The sequence below is a fragment of the Talpa occidentalis genome, unplaced genomic scaffold, assembly GCF_014898055.3.
Source record: "Talpa occidentalis isolate TD23 unplaced genomic scaffold, MPIMG_talOcc4v2.1 talOcc4.7, whole genome shotgun sequence".
Classification (NCBI taxonomy): Eukaryota; Metazoa; Chordata; class Mammalia; order Eulipotyphla; family Talpidae; genus Talpa; species Talpa occidentalis.
This window is the reverse complement of record NW_023605083.1, coordinates 125,009,414-125,027,657: the sequence shown is the minus strand read 5'-3', so window position 1 is coordinate 125,027,657 and position 18,244 is coordinate 125,009,414. Positions and strand designations below refer to the sequence as shown.

Sequence of the window (18,244 nt, the reverse complement as noted above, 5' to 3'; positions counted from 1 at the left end):
GAGGGAACCAAGACGGCAGCCCCCCCCCCACCCACACTGAGCAGAACGACCACCTGAGCCTGCACCTGACACCTGGGTATGTACCCCAAAGAGTTGTGAGCAGAGACTCAGACACGCACAGAGTTGCTGGTCAGAGTTATCCCAGCCGCCACAGCGCCATGGGGAGGGGGCTGAGGGGGCGAGCCAGGCACGGCGGGCTGGGAGGCCCTGGTGTCTGTCTGCGCGGGCCGGGCCTCGAGGACATGGCGCGAGGCAAAGCCCGGTGGAGACCAGGGGCCTGGCATCACGGGCCCCACCCCCGGGAGGCCCCTGGAGGAGACAGAGAACCAGAAACTGAGGCAGTGGCTTGGGCGGGGACTGGCGGGGAGCAGGCGGCTGGGTCCCAGGGCGGGGGCTTCAGCGGGGGGAGACGCAGAACCTCTGGAGGGCGCTGATAGCTGGGCTTGGGGAACGTGCCCGGTCTTCTGGGCCCTGCGCTAAAAATAATGAGAGTGGGAGATGATGTGCTGAGTCTCTTACCACAAATCAAAGGAAGGGGAGTGGCTGGAGTGAGGTGGGCGCCTGGCCCAGGATCACGTGACTCCTGAGCGGGAGAAAGGCCTGAACGCGGCCTCGGAGACGCTGGCCTTGGAGGCGCCACGGCCTCTCGTCCTGCCTTCCCCTTTGGGGTGCCCCGGACCCCACCTCCTGCCTCATCACAGTTGCTGGACGGTAAGGTCTCGCCTCCCTGCGGGCAGCGTGGGGACGGGTCGGGACAGAGTCAAGGCTGAATAAATGGAAAGATGCCCCTGCCCTCTCGGGGACTCAGTTTCCCCCTGAAGCACAGGGGTTGCGACCCCAGCGCTCCTTGGCCTGGCTGCCGCGGGCCCCAGGAAGCGCCCCTCTGTGGTCTGGGTTCTCAGCTCGGCAGTTATAGCAGCTTCCTGTTCTGGTCTGTCCTCTTCCTCTGCAGCTGTCCCGCAGGTGACCCCACAACATGGCGGCGCTTCTCCTCTGTGGGGCTCTGAACCCGCCCCCGGGACCCCTGGGGTTCACAGTGCATCTTCTTCCCATTAGAGGGGTCTCTCCCTCCCCCTCAACGTGCAGGAATTTCCCCACGTGTCCCTTTTGTGGACGTCAAGGTGTGTCCCATCCTGAGAGGCACACGTGTGACATGTATGTGCAGCCTGTAGGGTGCCACGCATGGAGTCTTGCGGCTCCCCCAGGGCTCGCCTCCTGCCCGCGCACCCACCCTCGCCAGCTTTCTTTATTGCTCTCTTGAGTCTTCCTTGGTTTTTTGGTTTGTTTTTTAGTGTTTCATTGGACATACATGCCCTTTCACCTTCATTTTAGGAACCCTTTATATAACGTTTACTGTGTAAGTGCTTTGAAATGTTAACTCATTTTTTTTTAAAGATTGATTTATTTATGCATGCAAGAGCTGGGGTACAGGCCAGACATGCAGAGGGTTGAGGATCCACCAGAGACAGAGTGGGGAGCAGAACAGGCAGACTGACTGAAATACACTGCTGAGGGGGGCCTCAGGCTAGTCAGGAGAGGTCTGCCGCGCCAATTGGATAGCTCCCTGGCTGGGGATTGAACTCGTGCTGCAGTGTCTGCAGATAGCTTCCACAGGTTGAGGTTCAGTCTTAACCCCTTGTGCCACAAGGGAGGCCCAAAGAAGATACTAATATTAATCCCAATTTATGAAAGAGAAACTGAGGCACAGAGAGATTGAGTAACCTGTTCAAGATCACACGGATAGTAAACGCAAGAGGATAACAGGGCCAAGCACCCTCCTCCTCTCCTGCCAGTTCTGCTGTGACTGGTTGATGAAGAATCGTCCTTGCGTGAAACCCAGACCCGGGACAGTAATGGATCCATTCAGGCCAAAGATGCTTCAAAATCTAATCTGACCCTCTCTCTCTTTTCACTGCAGCTCAGTCTCTTCATCTTTATTGTGACCGTTAGTAAATCTGAGTGTGTTAATGTCACCTTTTTTAAAGAATTGCATTTGTCCCACTTTTTCTGTGCTTTTCTCCTTGTGTAGCTTTTCACGGCTGCCTGAGGGTGGTTTATTTTTATGCCATTTTCAGAATGTTCCCTGTTCTCAGCGCTTCCAGCCCGTTGTGGAGTCAGATCCCTGCTGGCTGGGACGACTGCTCTCCGACCTTTCCCATCTCTTCTGTGCGGATCCAGCCCTGCCCTCCCTCCCTGAACCACTCCAAAGTCCAGATGTGCTGTCTGGTGATTCCAGACCCAGAGTGTCGATGGCAGCGCTGGCAGCAGCCAGGGAAGGGCAGGCCGCGCCCCAGCCTCCCACCCCCGAGTCCTGACGACACTGGGTATCCCTTTGGAGAGGCCCTGTCTGGGTGCCCTGCTCCTCCCTGACCTCGCCCAAACCCTGCTGCTCCCAGGGCGTCCTAGGCATAGAGGGCCTGGGGAGGGGCTCCCAATCACCGGATCCCCACCCCCTTACCTGCTCCCTGCTTCTGGAGAGTCTATGGCAGAAGAGGGGAACAGAGCATTTCTAGAAACGCACGGCCCCATCCCCACTCCCAACCCCCATGCCCAATTCACCCTGGAGGTCTCAGAGGAGACACCATGAGGGGACCTGGGATATGGAGGCTGGCGCTCATCATCCCTAGAGTCTGGGCTGCTGGGGTTTGCTGTGGGGTGCATTTCCCGAGGCCCTGGGCCTCCAGGAGCCCCTGGGGCTTGCTGTGGGGTGCATTTCCCGAGGCCCTGGGCCTCCAGGAGCCCCTGGATCAGCTGAGTCAGGGCCGGCCAAGGTGAAGTGGTGGCACAAGCAGACCCGTGCTGGAGTACCTCCAAGCCCTGGCCAGGCTTCCTGAGAACAGATCTGATTCACTGTGGAAACCAGGTGTCCCTGACTTCTGATGGCCCCTTCCTAGAAGGGACCCCAAAGATGTGGCCTGTGGGGTCTGGGGCTTGTCAGCACCACCCTCCTCCGTACACACACACACACAGATGTCCCTCCCACGTGCGTGGGCTTGCTCCCACGTGTGCCTGCTGCGCCCTGCCCCCTGCGACCAGGCTGCAGGACCAGGTTGTGCCTGGGCTTATCAGCTACTTCCCAGCTTCCTCTGCCTGGATTCTTGCAAGCCCGGAGCCCTGGGATCCTGCCTTCCACGTGGCTTCCAAAGACCACTCAGATAATGAGAGGCAATGCATGAGGTCATCAGCGCACAGAAGGCTGGGGGCTCCGGGCGAGTGGCCCAGGCCACTCCCTGACCTGCCACCTCCCTCTCTCCTTAGGCTGCCCTCAGCGCTCCCTGCCAGCCGTGGCTGCCCCTCGAGATGTGCCCTTGGAGCTGCTGGAGCCTGCCCGTGACGCTTCTCGCCCTGTTCTGGGGCCCAGGTGAGCCGGCGCCCGGGGTTCCTGACTCACTCATGCCCGCTGGAGGGTGGACTGCCCAATGCACTGGCATCTGGTGGAGCAGGGGTCTGACCCCCAAGGCCCCGGGCCTTTGACCACAGTGGCTTCCCGTGACCCTGGGGTGATGGGTGGGGGTCCTGGCCTTTTGGCCCCCAGGTCAAGCAGACCCCACACCTCCATGGGGGGTGGATGTAGCTGGTTGTGGAGGCTGAGTGGTGGGCCGGGTGGGGACCCAGGGGGTGACAGGACGCTGAGGCAAGTCCCAGCTGGTCTCTAAAAGTGGCCCAGGGCACAGCAGGGGGGCAGAGACATCTCTGGGGAGGGTCAACAAGGAAGTGAGCCCCTTCCAGGGGTCAAGGGCCTGCAGAGGAAATGCTGCCCTGTGCCAGGTGATGTTTGGGACAAGCTGCGGGCGCTTCCCAAGCACCGTCTTGCGCGCCTGCCCCACAGCCCCGCGAGAGGGGCTGCCAGTCCACTGGGAGCTGAGGCAGCTGAGGTCAGTGAGGAAGCGAGTCCCAAGGTCACACGCAGCTGGGCGAGGCGAACTCTGGATCAAATGCCCTCTCTCTGCACAGCGTCCTGCTCGCCCATCTCTAGATGCCACCGACCGAGGGCCAAGTGGGGGCTCTCGTGGGGTGGGCGGGGCACATGACACAGGACAGGCCCCGCTGAGATCCAGGACCTTCTGGTGGTGGCCGAGTGGGAGGTGAGCACTGAGGTTTCTCCACATCAAATACTTCTCGGAAGTCAGCTGCACTTAGGGAAACACACACAACCTGGGGGTGCCTTCTAGGGACTCTGAAACAGCCAAGGGGGAGGAAACAGGAATGAGTCAGCAGCTCACCTCATCATCTTCTGCAGCTGACCCCATGACCCTGCACCCCCTCTACCCCCCCCACCTTCCTCCTCCCTGAGGCTGTGGAAACATGTAGGCCCATCCCCAGTCCCCACCCGCTGCTGACAGCTCTGCTCTTGCTGGTGGTTCATGTCCTTACTGTTCCCAGACACGCCAAGCACACAAGCTCCCTGGAGTCTTTGCCCTGGCAGGACCCTCTCCCTGGTAACAGCCCCCCAGATATCAACAGGGCTGCCTCATCTCTTTGCTCATATGTGGCATCTCCCTGAGGCCTCCTGAGCACTATTCAAGACAGCAGCCCCACCCCCTCCCCATTTCCTTCCAGGGCACCCCCCTCTCACAGATCTGCTATTTTCACTTGATTGTTTGTCTCCTTCAGGGGGGTGAGCGCTGCAGGGCAGAGCCTGGCCTGCTTTGGTGGAGGCTGTGCCCAGAGGCTAGAGCAGTGTCTGAGGGAGGGAGGGTTGAACCCCAGGCTGGGGGCCAGAGAACATTCCACCCCCACCACTGATCAGCTTGTGCAGACATTAGGGCTGGGCCTGGAGGGTGGAGCAGGAGCCCTCTCCAGGGGGCACGTGTGAGGAAAACTTACCTGGAGGTGATGGGGCAGATGGGCTGGAGCAAGAACAGTCCAGGGCAGGGAGGCAGCCTGGGAGCGGGGGCGTTGCAAGCCTCAGGGTCTAGATGGAGGCGACAAGGCTAAGCCGAGGGGGAGGAGGCGAGGAGGGGGAGGAGGCGAGGAGCTTCTGTTATAGGACAGGGAGAGGGGCAGCCCAAGCCCCGCAAACCTGCCTATTCTACATGGGTTCTGCCATCCGCCGCATCAACACAAAACATAGGAGACTTTAATGGGAAGGAACTTTAATAAAACTAGGAAACAATACAGGAAAGGCAAAGAGTCTAGTTTCTAAATGAAGCACCCAAAGTTACCCATCCCCTCGTGGGTAAAACTCCATCCAAATGGGATTGGCCCATAACAAAGCCCCAAAGCCTGCCACAAGTCTAAAGCATCTTCCAGTGGGGACCCACAGAGAAGGGTCACAAACAACCGGACAAGCCCAAAAGGAAAAGAGCAAAATCAACATCAAGATAAAAGCTGCCATGGTCACCTCCCCACGGGTCTCACCCACATCTGTGTCACCCCGTCCACGACCAAAAGACAAGCACAGTTTCTTCACGTGTCCCTAGGCTCCATACGCCTCCTCCAGGTCTCCTTCTGGCTCCATCCTACTTCCTTCCTCAGTCTCTTCTGCAGCTTCTTCTCTCCCTGCTCAGCTCCACCCTTCCTTGGGTGGGGCAGGGAAGCTAGAACCTCCCCCTTTCCTGGGGACCACCCTGTTACACTTCGGCCTTTCTTCTTGGGCCCCTGCCCCTTGACCCGACGGCCAGGGACATCACTGCCCGGGGTTTCTGGTCCTCCAGGGTCTGCTGAGGAGGCGTTTGAGGTCCGCATGTGGCCAGAGCGGCTGGCCTTGGAGGCCGGAGGGTCCGTGGTGATCAACTGCAGCACCAGCTGTGTCCAGCCTGAGGACGGAGGCCTGGAGACCACCCTGGCCAAGGAGTTGCTGGACCAGCAGCCTCAGTGGGTGCGGTACTTGCTGTTCAACGCCTCTGAGGACACGGACGTCCTCTGCTACTTCACCTGCGACGGGAAGCAGCTTTCGAAGTCAGCCACTGTCCGTGTGTTCTGTGAGTGGCTCGAGCCCGGCTGCAGGGCATCTCCTCACGGCCCCTGCCCCCGGGCTCCGGGGTGATCAGAAGCGGCCCCAGAATCTCTCCTTCCCCTCACTGGCCGCTGCTGAGCCTGCTGGCAGCCCTTTGTGTCTTGCCAGAGGACCCCGATCCCAGCCAGGTTTACAGGGACTTGAAGGCAGGTCCCCAGGAGGCTCTCACAGTCCCCTGCCCCATCCCCGGAGCACCCCACATCCCTCGTGAGGGCAGCCAAACTCTCTGCGTCCCCTTTTCCTCGTGGGGAGGTTGAGGCATCACCAGTGCCTCTGTTTTCCTGAGGCCCCCGGAAATGTGTGACCGAAACACACACACCTGCCCATGAGCACAGAGACCCCCCTCCATAGGCCACATTCTCCGATATCTCGGCACCGAGGGCATCACTTGGGTCCTCTGCCTCCTGTCCCTGCCATTTCCAGTGTCAGATCAAATGGCTAGAAAGTGTGGAAAGTGTTCTAAATCCAGCACGTAATCCTGGGGTGATGGGGCCAAGTATCCTAGTTCAAAGGGGAGCTTGGGGTGCCGTTGGGACCCATGATCAGCTCATGGCTCAGCTCCTACTACTCACCATGATCACCCAACTGTTTATTTATTTTTTATTTTTGCATAGAAGAACTGGGGTGTAGGCCAGAGGTTCGGGGGTAAGAGGATTCACCAGAGGCAGAGTGGGGAGCAGAACAGGCAGATCCACTGAAATACACTGCTGAGGGGAGCAGCAGGTGAGACAGGAGAGGTCTGCTACGCCATGTGGGTTGCTCCCTGACTGGGGATCGACTCAGGTCATAGCAATAACGCTGAGACTTAACCCCTAGACCACCACGGAGGCTCCCAACTGTTTAATTTATGAAATTTGATTTAATTTCTGGAGAGCAAGGCGACAGACACAAACTTTCATATTCCCGGTTGGCCATACAGTTTCTAGGCCTTCTTTGTGGACAACTGACCACCTTCAAGCTTGCCCAGCCCAGAATCCATCCATTCATAAAATTTCCACCCAGTTCGTCCTTCACCCCGAACTGCTTCCTTCTTCCTCTCTCCCTGATCTACAGCATGCCAGGCCCCAGCCCACCTCCTCCCCCACAAGTCCAGCCGGGACCTGGGAGCCCAGGTGGGGGACACCAGGGTGGTCCTGGCCAGGTAGGCCTGCTGGGATGGCACCTTTCTGACCAGAGCATGCTCCTCTTTCCTGCAGACCCCCCCAAGCAAGTGCTGCTGACGTTGCCGCCCACCCGGGTGGCCGTGGGCAGCTCCTTCACCATTGAGTGCAGGGTGCCAGCGGTGGCACCCCTCGAGAGCCTCACCCTCACCCTGTTCCATGATAAGGAGACTCTGCACAGCCAGACCTTCGGGGAAGAAACAACAGACCCCCAGGAGGCCGTGGTCACACATAACTCCACGGCTCCCGAGCAAGCAGGCTCCCACAACTTCTCCTGCCGGGCGGAGCTGGACCTGCAGTCCCTGGGTGGGGGCCTCCCGCGCAGTGTCTGGGCGTCCAAGGAGCTTGAGGTCTATGGTGAGTGGCGCCCTCGCGTGGGGGAGGGAAGGCGAGGGTGTTCCAGGGCAGGGAGAGGGGCAGCCCAGACCCCGCACACCTGCTGCCTACTCTAAATGGGTTCTGCCATCCGCGGCATCAACACAAAACATATGAGACTTTAATGGGAAGGAACTTTAATACAGTTAGGAAACAATACAGGAAAGGCAAAGAATCTAGTTTCTAAATCAAGTGACCCGTCCCCTCGTGGGTAAAAGTCCACCCAAGCAGGATTGGCCCAGAGCAAGACCCAAAGCCTGCCTCAAGTCTAAGCACCTTTCAGTGGGGACCCACAGAAAAGAATCAGAAACCACCAGACAAGTCTGGAGGGAAAGAGCAAAATCATAATCAAGACAAAAACGGCCATTGTCACCTCCCACCCGTCTCTCACCCACGTCTGTGTCACCCCGTCCACGACCAAAAGGCAAGAGCAGTTTCTTCATGAGTCTCTCGGCTCCATGTGCTCCATGTGCCTCCTCCAGGTCTCCTCTGGCTCCATCCTGCTTCCTTCCTTCCCCAGGCTCCTCTGCAGCTTCTTCTCTCCCTGCTCAGCTCCACCCTCCTTTTGGGTGGGGCAGGAAACCTGGAACCTCCCCCTTTCCTGGGACTACCCTGTTACAATCCCCCCTTTTAATTTTTATTCCACCGTATCTATGTGGCACAGATCTCAGCGTGTAGTCTTAGGAGACCGTGGTTTTTCAGGGTTACAATATTTGTAAGAGAAGCAACAATTAGCTGCAGCCTTGTCCATGAATGTCCAGTATGACAGCTTTACATTTTGGAAAATAGTCCATTATCCAAGCCAAAAAAGCAAAAAAAAAAATCTGGAGACATTAGCCTAAGCAAGACAGCCAATATATCAAAATCACAGAAAAAAATCTTAAAATTAGTTGAACTTACGTAAAAAAACAAACAAACAAGTTCTCTCAACCTTGATCCCTAATTATTTCAACAGTGTAGCAAAAGTTTGGAAACTCAATCTACTTTGAAACCATATTACCTATTTTTGCATAAAATCACAGGGCAGAATAACTAAACAGCAATTGTAGCTGGCTCTGTTGGAACACTCCATACAGGATCAGAGCAAACTCTTGACATCCGGGCCACGCAGGCTTCAAGAACAAAGTTGGTCTCACCAGACTCCACCTGGGCTTCCTCTTCTCGAGGGTACCGGGGCTTTTTCTTTGTCTGGGTTGTCCAGTCCTGCCCATGGAGGCAGCTTCCTCACCTTCTTTGGAGGTCTCTGGAACCCTACAAACAAAGCAGCAGGTTCTCCTCTTCTTGGTTCAGCTCTATTTCAGCTTCCTGGGAGAACATTGAAATCCACACAATAAAACTCATCTGCAATTGTTGATGTTTTAAGCAGACAAAATCACTATGGAAGTTATGCAAAAATAGACACTGACATGAGTAGTAAAAATTACTACCACTATTTTCATGCTGGGTTGGTATCAAGGGTAAGAAAATGCAAACACAAGTTAGCTCTGCTGAAAAATTAAAAAAAACAATTGAACATTGCTGCAGGTCCTGGTCAGTCAAAACAAGAAAATTCTGTGGATTCAGAACAAAATACAAAAAAAAAAAATTTACCAATATTACGTCAAAGAAAACTTAGTAAAAACAAGCGTATTTCCAGGTCTATTCAGTCCTTTGTAGGAAATTTTTTGTTTGTTTGTTTGTTTTTGTTTTTTAAAATTTCTTTTTTTTTTTTTAAAGATTTATTTATTTATTTATTTATACAAGCACTGGGTACAGTCAGAAGCGCGGGAGGGTGAGAGAATTCACCAGAGCCAGAGCGGGGAGCAGAGCAGGCAGACTGTCGAAGAAGTACACTGCTGTACAGCGGGCGGCAGGAGAGGTCTGCGCACCATGTGGGACCCTCGCTGGTAGCCGGGGATCGAACCGGCGCTGCAGAGGCTGTGGGCAGCTTCACAGCCTGGCGCACAACCGCTGCACCACCAGGGGAGGCCCTGTAGGAAATTTTTATTTAACCCATCAAAAGTTCCATTAATAGGAATCGTGGGCCTGCTGGGCCTGCACCTTTCTGACCAGAGCACGCTCTTTCCTGCAGACCCCCTCAAGCAAGTGCTGCTGACGTTGCAGCCCACCCGGGTGGCCGTGGGCAGCTCCTTCACCGCTGAGTGCAGGGTGCAGGCGGTGGCACCCCTCAAGAGCCTCACCCTCACCCTGTTCCATGGTGAGAAGCCCCTGCACAACCAGACCTTCGGGGAAGAATCAACAGACCCCCAGGAGGCCGTGGTCACACACAACTCCACGGCTCCCGAGCAAGCAGGCTCCCACACCTTCTCCTGCCGGGCGGAGCTGGACCTGCAGTCCCCGGGCTGGGGCCTCCCGCACAGCCGCTGGGCGTCCCAGGAGCTTGAGGTCTATGGTGAGGGGCGCCCTTGCGTCGAGGAGGGAAGGAGAGGGCACTGGGATTCGGCCCCTGAGTCCCACTCTGCCAACTCGGGGGTCCCTCTTCGGGGCAGCTCTTTCCCAGTTCCCGGCTTGGACCCCACTAGCTGCTTGGCCGTGAGCGGTGACTGGCAGGAGTCAGCCTCCTCTCCGTCCTCGGCCTTTCTCCGCAAGGGGGGATTTGGCCTGACACCCCGAAGCTGCCTCGAGCTCCGCTCCCAGGGACTGTGGGTGCCCAGGCGCTGCCTGTCTGCAGAGAACTTGGCGGACGCGTGGTCCTCGCTGCCAGGGCGGAGGCTGAGCCTGGGCCATGCGCCTTCCGGGGCAGGTGTGAGCGACGCCCGCCCCAGGCCAGGTGCAGGGGGACACCTGCCTCGCGGCGCAGAGCCGGGCTGCCGGCCTGGACCGGAGGCCCCTTCCTCTCGGTCCTTGGGCAGACGCCGCCCGCCCTTGCCTGCGCCGCAGGGCGACTGCAGAGTGGACGGGGGTGTGGGTACCCCGGACCTGGAAGCACCGGGCTTCTGAGACCACCGCCCCTCTCTCCCCAGAGCCCCCACAGGACAACCTGCTGGTCGTCATCATCGTCGTGTGCTTGTGTGTGACATCTGGCCTGCTGTGCTTTGTCTTGGGCCAGCAGTGGCGCCAGAGCCGGACAGGCAACTACCAGGTGGAGACGCCTGGAGGAACCTGCGGGGGCCCCACCGGGCCCGTCCTGTGTAAGCGCAGCACCCAGGGAACTGGACCTCAGCGTGGCTCCCGGGGCTGTGGTCCAGCTCGGGCTGAAGGATGGCGACAAGCAGCAGAGGATTCCGAGGACTCTCACTTTCTAGCTCAAATACAAACCCCTGGACTCAGCCCCGTGCCGCAGTGTCCTCCTGAGGCAACACTCACGGGCCAGGAAGGGGACCCGCTGGGCCTGGACTTCTCTCCCTCCCCACCTCCCAGAGCCCAGGCCCTGGGGTACCCCTATGCTGAGCATCTGGGGAAGCAGACCCGCCTTTGTGGGGCCCAGAGTGCCTAATCCTTCCTGTGGGAGGAAGGGGGACAAGCCCCGACTTGGCAGGGCAGAGAGAAGCTGTTCCCACATCGCCCTTCCGGGACTTCAGCCCCACCTGGTCTGAGCAGGACAGGACCCTGACTTCTCCTTTCTGCCAACAGAGTTAGCTTCCTGGGTTGAGGGGCCTGAGGGAGCCGGCTCAGCTCCAGGACCCTCCCAGCCAGGCCTCTCCATCACTCTGGACCTTCAGAGCAAACGGAGGCTCAACGGAGACCCCACAGCCCCGGCCATGCCAGAGACAGGGGAGAGAGGGGCGGGGAGGGTGGTCCCTGGTGCCCAGGCCTCCCCCTGCCCAGGCAGGAAACAGTGGGCAGAGCGGGCGCTCACGGGCCTCGGGCCTGGGCGGTGCTCTGCGGGCTCCTGCTCCAGAGCAGAGCAGGCCAGTGCGAGAGGCTCATTCACTGGGGCGGGGGTCGGGGGGGGAATGAGGGAGGTACTGGCTGAGGCTGAGTGGGCAGAAGGGCTGCCAGGCACGGGTGTAGAGTCAGCAGGGACTAGAGGGCATGTGGGGCTGTCTCCGGCCCTGCAGTGAAGCCTGCGCGGTCCTCAGGGTAAGCTCTGGGCATCATAGTAGTCTGCGGGGAGAGTGCACCTCATGGGACTCCCTCCTGCCTCATGGACCCCAAAGAGGGAAAGGGGAGGGGATAGCCCAGCTGCCTATGGCGGTGGCAGTAGGAGCCCCCCAGGCCCAGGAAACATGAGCCCCTGGACTCCTGAGTACCCCACGGCTGGGCTCCACTGCCAGGCACCCAAGCCCACCTGAAGCTGGAGGTACATCTGCACCCACAGTCCCTGTGGCACTGGGCGGTGGGGGCGGGGGCACAGCTCTCCTGAGATGAGAAGAGAAAAGAAAGACCCCATCTGAGATGGCCTCCAGGGTTTCACCCTCGGGTATCTCCAGCCCCTGACCAGCTTCTCCAGCCCAGCCCAGGACAGGACAGACCCCCAGCCACACTTATGCGCCCCTTTTCCCAAAGGCAGGAGGGCAGGGCTGAGTCCTGGTCATGTCCTGCACGTGGGGCTGGTGTGGGGGAGGGGGCAGGAAAGAGGCCGGCCAGGGTGGTAGGGCGCCCAGAGTGGGCAGCGGGCAGGGCACGTAGTGGTGGTGGAGCACCAGAGGCCCTTCCTCCTGGGCCTCCAGCAGCTCCTCCGCCTCATTCTCCTCTTGGCCCTCCAGGTAGACCTGGGACAGCGCAGAGGGGAGGGGAGATGATAATGTTTGGCTCCCCAAACCCCATCCTCCAGCCTCCTAAACTTTATCCCCAGATGCCATCCCAACCGGCTGCTGTGAGTGGCGCAGTGACTGCATGCAGCGAGGCACTCCGGAGACATTTAGTCCTTATTTTGCAGGTGGGGAAAACTGAGGTTCAGAGAGGTTGAGCAACTTGTCTAAGGTCACCCAGCTAATACGTGGCAGAGCCAGGATTAGAGGAATCCTGGGGTGACTCCCCAGTGACTGATGGGGAGTCTGGTGAACTGCCCCTGACGGCAACCCAGGCCTGGAGCCAGTGGGCTGGGGAGCTCATCTCAAGGGCTGCTGAGTGGATACATTGCCAGCTTCCTCTGACCTCCAAATCCTACCTGGACTTCAAGGATTGATTGTAAGTCTCCTCCAAGGAGCCTCTCCTCTTTCCCCAATCACTGTGCACCCACACTTTTACCTTTTACCTCTCCATGCGCCAGTCACAGGCCCAGTTGCCTTGTATTCTTACTCCTTAACTCGTTCACATGTTCACCTTAATAAATGTTAGGACCTGCAGGCGCCACAGTAAAATGTACCTGTCAATGTAGGGGCCTGCAGTCCAGTGGGAAACCTCCTTGGAAAGAGGCCTGGGTGATCTGGATTTGGGCACCCCCTCCCCCCCAATGGAAGCTGACTAGAGCTGGCATATATTAGGTATCTGTAGGATAAATGGTTTTCAGGTTTTTCTACCCTCTCACCAAAGGATTGCCTTGCTTGATGGGGCACGTGCATTTGTTACATTGTTTTAAGCCATCTTGCTTACTTCTGTGGCCCATGGGAGGAGTATTGAGATAGTTACCAAGAGAAGCGGAGGCAGGAGAGAGAGAAGGGGAGAAAGAATGCCAGAGAAGCCCAGAGAGAAAACTTGCTGGGGGCTTGGAGGCCTTTAGGCCTCCTGGCCCCCTGGCACCCCTGCCTGCCCTGTACCTGGTTGCTGCACTCCATGTAAAACCTCAATAAAAGCCTGAGAAAGCCACTAAGGGTTCCAGGACTCTTCCTTTACCCAGTCTGCTCGGATCATAGATAACCATCTCTGTGCACTTCCTGGCACTACAATTGGCGTAGTCGGCAGGATGGATTGATGCAGATGGGTATGGAGCCCTCTGAAGATCTCAGGAGGGATTGGGGAGTAGCAGACTGTGTTTGCCTGGGGAGCACAACCAACCCATACCGGGTAGGTTCATATTGGTTCTAGCAGCCCTGTTGGTGTCTTCCTGCTCTCCGCTGTTGTCGCCGTACTCCATCGCACTCTGCCACGCTCTGTCATGCTCTGTCACTCTGTGCCGCACCCCTCCATCCACTCCAATGCACTCCTTGTTCCTCGGCACTCCACTGCACTGCACTGTGCTGCGCCACGCCATTTGGCCGAGTGCACATGAGCAGTGGGAGGGTGGAAAAGCCTCGAGCTTTTCCCCACTACTTACCCACAGCCTGTGACAATGCTGGACATGCCATGGCAGCACAGGTGGTGACCAGAGTCTTGGAGCTGTGGGAAGAGCTAGAGATGCTGCAGGAGCACAGGAGGTAGACAAGGTCCAGGAGCTGCGGGATGAGACCACAAGCGAAGGAGGTGATGGCCTGCAAAGACCAGCCCAGGGCCCCTACAGCAACAGTATCATCGGGGAAGAAAGGACCACAATTTGGAGCTCGCCCAGTGCTGACACAAGGAACTTGGACTGATAATCCTGCCAGAAGGCAGAGAACTTTGGCAGGGTAATGTTATTTTGGGGGGACCCTTGGGGAGGATGGTATTGTTTGTGTTTGTTTATTGTTTGTACACCCCAGGAGATGGGAATCTGGGAGTGGCCAGTGGGCCTCTGTGTTTATACTGCCCAGCAGCGAGGCAGAGGATAAAAGCCAACTTAGAAAGGCAAAAGCTAGTGCTGAGATTGGGAAGCCCTGAGTGGCTATTAAGCAGCCTAAGCATGTTCAAGAAGGCCAGTGAGTCTGTTAAAATCACCTGTGGGTGATGCCCTGCTCATTGTTGAGTGAGAGTGAGGAGCTGAGGAACCCTTTTCGGGGGATGGGGGGAACATGGCTTGTGGTGGAGCCCACAGCCAAAGAGGGGACCCAAGAGAGGCTGCGTGTGGAGCTTGTATCCACAGATCCCCGACCCATGTGCTTGTGCAATGGGTTGGCCTGAGTGCAGGGGTCTGCGTGTCCCATCGGTGGCTATGAAAGCCGAGTGTTGGAGCAACTGTAGACAGAAAATCCTGAGGATTGGGTGATTACCCCCAAGGTACAGAATCACGAATCCACGAGTGAGTGCATCCTGGGGGCGGGTGCTGTGTGTGGCTTGTGGCCGAGACTACAGCCAGAGAAGGCCAGGAAGCCTGACGGCTCCTGGTGTGTGACGGCAGATGCCTGAGTGGTTCCTCCCTTGTATGAGCGGTGCCTCCGCAGCAGAAGTGATGGATCATTTCCTGGCGCCCATGATCAACTTTTGCCACTAGGTTGGTGCCCTGCCTGGAATTATTTGTGTTCTGTTGTATTTTCTTTTGGGGGCCATGGCTGCTGTGTTTGTGTTTGTTAAAGGAAACTTGTATATACTTGTATACAGATTGTATGGCAGAAAACCCTGAGGGGGTGGAAAATTAGGTAAATGGTTTTCAGGCTTTTCTGCCCTCCACCCTTTAGGATCTCCCTGCCTTATATGGGGCACCTGCAGTGGTTACACTGCTGTAAGCTGTGTCGTTTACTTCTGTGGGCCATGGGAGGAGTACTGGGACAGTCACCAAAAGAGCAGAAGCAGGAGAAGAGGCAGGAGAGAGAAGGGGAGAAAGAAGCCAGAGAAGCCAGAGAGACTTGCTGGGGGCTTAGAGGCCTTCAGGCCTCCTGGCCCCCCAGCACCCCTGCCTGCCGTGTACCTGGTTGCTGCACTCCATGCAAAGCCTCAATAAAAGCCTGAGAAAGCCACCGACGGTTCCAGGACTCCTCCTTTACCCAGTCGGCTCGGATCATAGATAACTGCTCTGTGCCCATCCTGGACTACAGTGTCACACCCAGCCAAGGAGGTGTGGCTGGCTTCCTGCTTCTCCGTGCTTGGTCCTTTTTCTCCAGGAAGGGGTCCCTACCCCAGCCCCAACCCATGTACCTGAGGCCAAGGGGGGCCGGCCCGGGGCTGAGAGCTGAGGCCACCAGGCCGCCCAGCAGCAGCGGGTGCATCTGCGCGTTCTGCAGCATCATCAGCTCCAGCAGGTCTAGGAGGGGGCTCAGCAGGCCTTGCCAGACTCTGCCCCCGGGCTACACCCCAGAGGCTTCCCTGTTACACCCAGCCCCCTGGGAGCAGAAGGTGGGGTGCAGTGTGGACGCCCAGAGAATGTGCAGGGCAGAGAGGAGAAAAAGGGGCTGAGTCCTGAGTTTCTCCTTCCTTCATGCGGCCTGGCTGCTGGGGTGGCGGGGGTCGGCCCAGGAGAGGGGCTGCAGGATGGTCACCCAAGGCTAGAGGAGCGGGAGACAGACTGATCCAGGCCAGGCTGAGAAGGGGCTGGGTGGGGGTTGCAGACGGGTAATGAAGTTAAGGGCCTGTTTTTGTACCCCCTGTACAGTTTTGTAATTGCGCTGGTGGATGGTGGCATCTTGCTGTTGAGCCAACTACAGATAAAGGTAGTTTCAGGTTCGGAGCCCAGTTCATCTTAAAGGCGGGACGACCACCCTCGCTGCGGGAGGGGCTCCTCGGCTGTCCCCGGGGTAGGGGTCTGGATGGGGTGGTGGGGGGAGCCGCCGTGGGGGGAGCAGTGGGGGCCCAGCAGGGGCTGGAACATCTTCCTTGGTGTTTGTGAGAACAAGTTCTTCGGAACACTGCAGGGCATCCCCGAAGTCTTATTGGGGCTGAATTCCAGGAAGGGAGGCCGGGGCAAGACGCGTGAGATCTGGGCTCCAGCAGTTTGGGGCCTAGGTGTTGAGTCTCAGCAGCATCGCCACTGTGGCCTGAGTCCCATCCCCGGCCAGGGAGCTGCCCACATGGCGCAGCAGACCTCTCCTGTCTCCCCGCGGCTCCCCTCAGCAGTGTGCTTTGGTCAGTCTGCCTGTGCTGTTCCCCGCTCTGTCTCTGGTGAATCCTCTCACCCCCTGCACCTTGGCCTGTACCCCAGATATTCTACGCTAAGAAAAAAAAAAAGAAAACTCCTGGGGGCCTTGGCCAGCACCCTGTGGGAAACCCACCACCTGACCGTGAGAAGCACGTGCCTCTCCCCACATGGCGAGAATGAGCTGGGCAGCCCTGCGGTTAGCCTGCTCCTCCCCTGCACCTCCCCCCTTCTCCTGCCCCCCATACTCTGGTGAGTGGAGTCCCCACTTTTTCCTGCATCAGGAAGGGGCCCTCTGGGAGGATGTCTAAAAGACCCATGAGCCCCGGGACAGCTCATGGAGCTGGGCCAGTGCAGTGGCAGGAAGGGCACTGAGCAGGTTTTCTGATCCGGCAGATGGAGGGAAGGGGGCGTCCTGGAGCCCTTGGCGGGTTTCTCAGGCTTTTATTGAGCTTTACATGCATTGCAGCAACCGGGTACACGGCAGGCAGGAGTGCCAGGGGCTAGGAGCCCAGTGGGCCTCCAAGGCCCCAGAAAGTCTTCCTTCTGGGCTTCTCTGACCTTCTCGCTCCTGTTTCTCCTCCTCTCCATGACTATCTCTCAATACTCCTCCCAAGGCCCGCAGAAGTCAACAAGACAGTTGGCAACCATGTCACAGCTGCAGGTGCCCCATCAGGCAGGGCCGTCCTGATGGTGGGAGGGCAGAAAAGCCTGAAAACCATTTCCCATACAGACAGGTGTGTGCAAGGCCGGGCCCTGAGGACCTGGACACCAGCTGCAGGGCCTCATCAGTCATGAGTCCACGCTCTGGCCTTGCTCTCTGCTCCAGAGGATTTATGCTGGAATGGGGCTGCAGGGTCAGCAGGCTGCTCTGGCTCCAGGAACTTGAGCTGCCCAGCAGCCCCGAGAGGCTTTCCAGACTGTGAGTGCCGGGTCCCTGGAGGCGGCCAGAGGGAAGGGTCTCCTGACCCTTCCCTCCTGGGGTCAGAGGTTAGACTCTCCCAACTAAGCTTGATGACTGAGGCCCTCCCCACCCTGTGATAGTTCCGGGAATAGGGAAAGGCGGCCTGAGCAGGTGTGACTCACAGGAAGTGGGAGGGTGGTGTCTGCCTGGAAAGCAACAGTGCAGTGGGGGTGGAGTGGGGCCTCCCAGGAAGCTTCCCGAGGTGGCCCATGTTCAGACGCACAGCACTGAGAGGTGGCTGGTGCCGGTGGACGGAGCAGGGCCCCTGGCTGGGCCCCAAGATTGCACCAAGGGGCTGCCCAGCATGAGGCAAGATGGCAGCCCCCTTCCCTGCAGGCTGAGCTTCTAGACATGGAGTGGACAGTGGGTCCAGATATCTAGGGCCGCCCAACAGCAGGAGCACGCAAACTGCAGTGACTCCCAAAGCCACTGTTCCCTCATGGTTCTGTGGAGCAGCTGGGTGGTTTTTGGCTTGAGAAAAACTCAAGTTCAAGGTCTTTCTTTTTTTAATTTTTTTTTTATGATTTATTTATTTATACAAGCACTGGGTACAATCAGAGGCACGGGAGGGTGAGAGAATTCACCAGAGCCAGAGGGGAGAGTAGAACAAGCATAGTGACGAAATACACTGCTGAGGGGAGCCTCGGGCGGCAGGAGAGGTCTGAGCGCCATGTGGGACACTCGCCGGCAGCCGGGGATCGAACCCGTGCAGCAAAGGCTGCGGGCAGCTTCTCAACCCAGCACTCAACCACTGCGCCACCAGGGAGGCCCAGTTCAAGGTCTTTTGAGGCACAGACTCTGGAACTTGTCAACAGCATTTCTGCTGAGTTTGTTGATCTACACAAGTTACCAGAAGTGTCCAGATTCAAGAGATGGAGAAATAGAGGCCATATTTCTCCATCTATATGGGGAGAAATATATATATATATATATACACAATTTATGGACTAGACCCTAACTTTCCCCCATTTAAGTGGAGATGTCACCCTCATCACAGACTAACAAAATTCTGGCATAGCAAAAGTACAATTCCTGGGGGAAAT

At 57.7% G+C, this 18,244-nt stretch overlaps 1 protein-coding gene and 1 pseudogene across 1 annotated transcript; one reads left to right on the top strand and one right to left on the bottom strand.

Annotated features, from left to right (window-relative positions):
• Positions 1-679: 679 nt before the first annotated feature.
• Positions 680-9,837, top strand: LOC119231614 (intercellular adhesion molecule 2-like; the record flags this gene model as incomplete). The annotated part of the gene is made up of 5 exons (XM_037493312.2): positions 680-711; positions 3,259-3,361; positions 5,658-5,924; positions 7,156-7,476; positions 9,566-9,837. Coding segments are annotated over exons 2-5 (921 nt in total), but the record flags the coding sequence as incomplete, so codon positions are not given.
• A 1,675-nt stretch (positions 9,838-11,512) lies between these two features.
• Positions 11,513-16,828, bottom strand: LOC129144798 (proline-rich protein 29-like; annotated as a pseudogene).
• Positions 16,829-18,244: the final 1,416 nt, after the last annotated feature.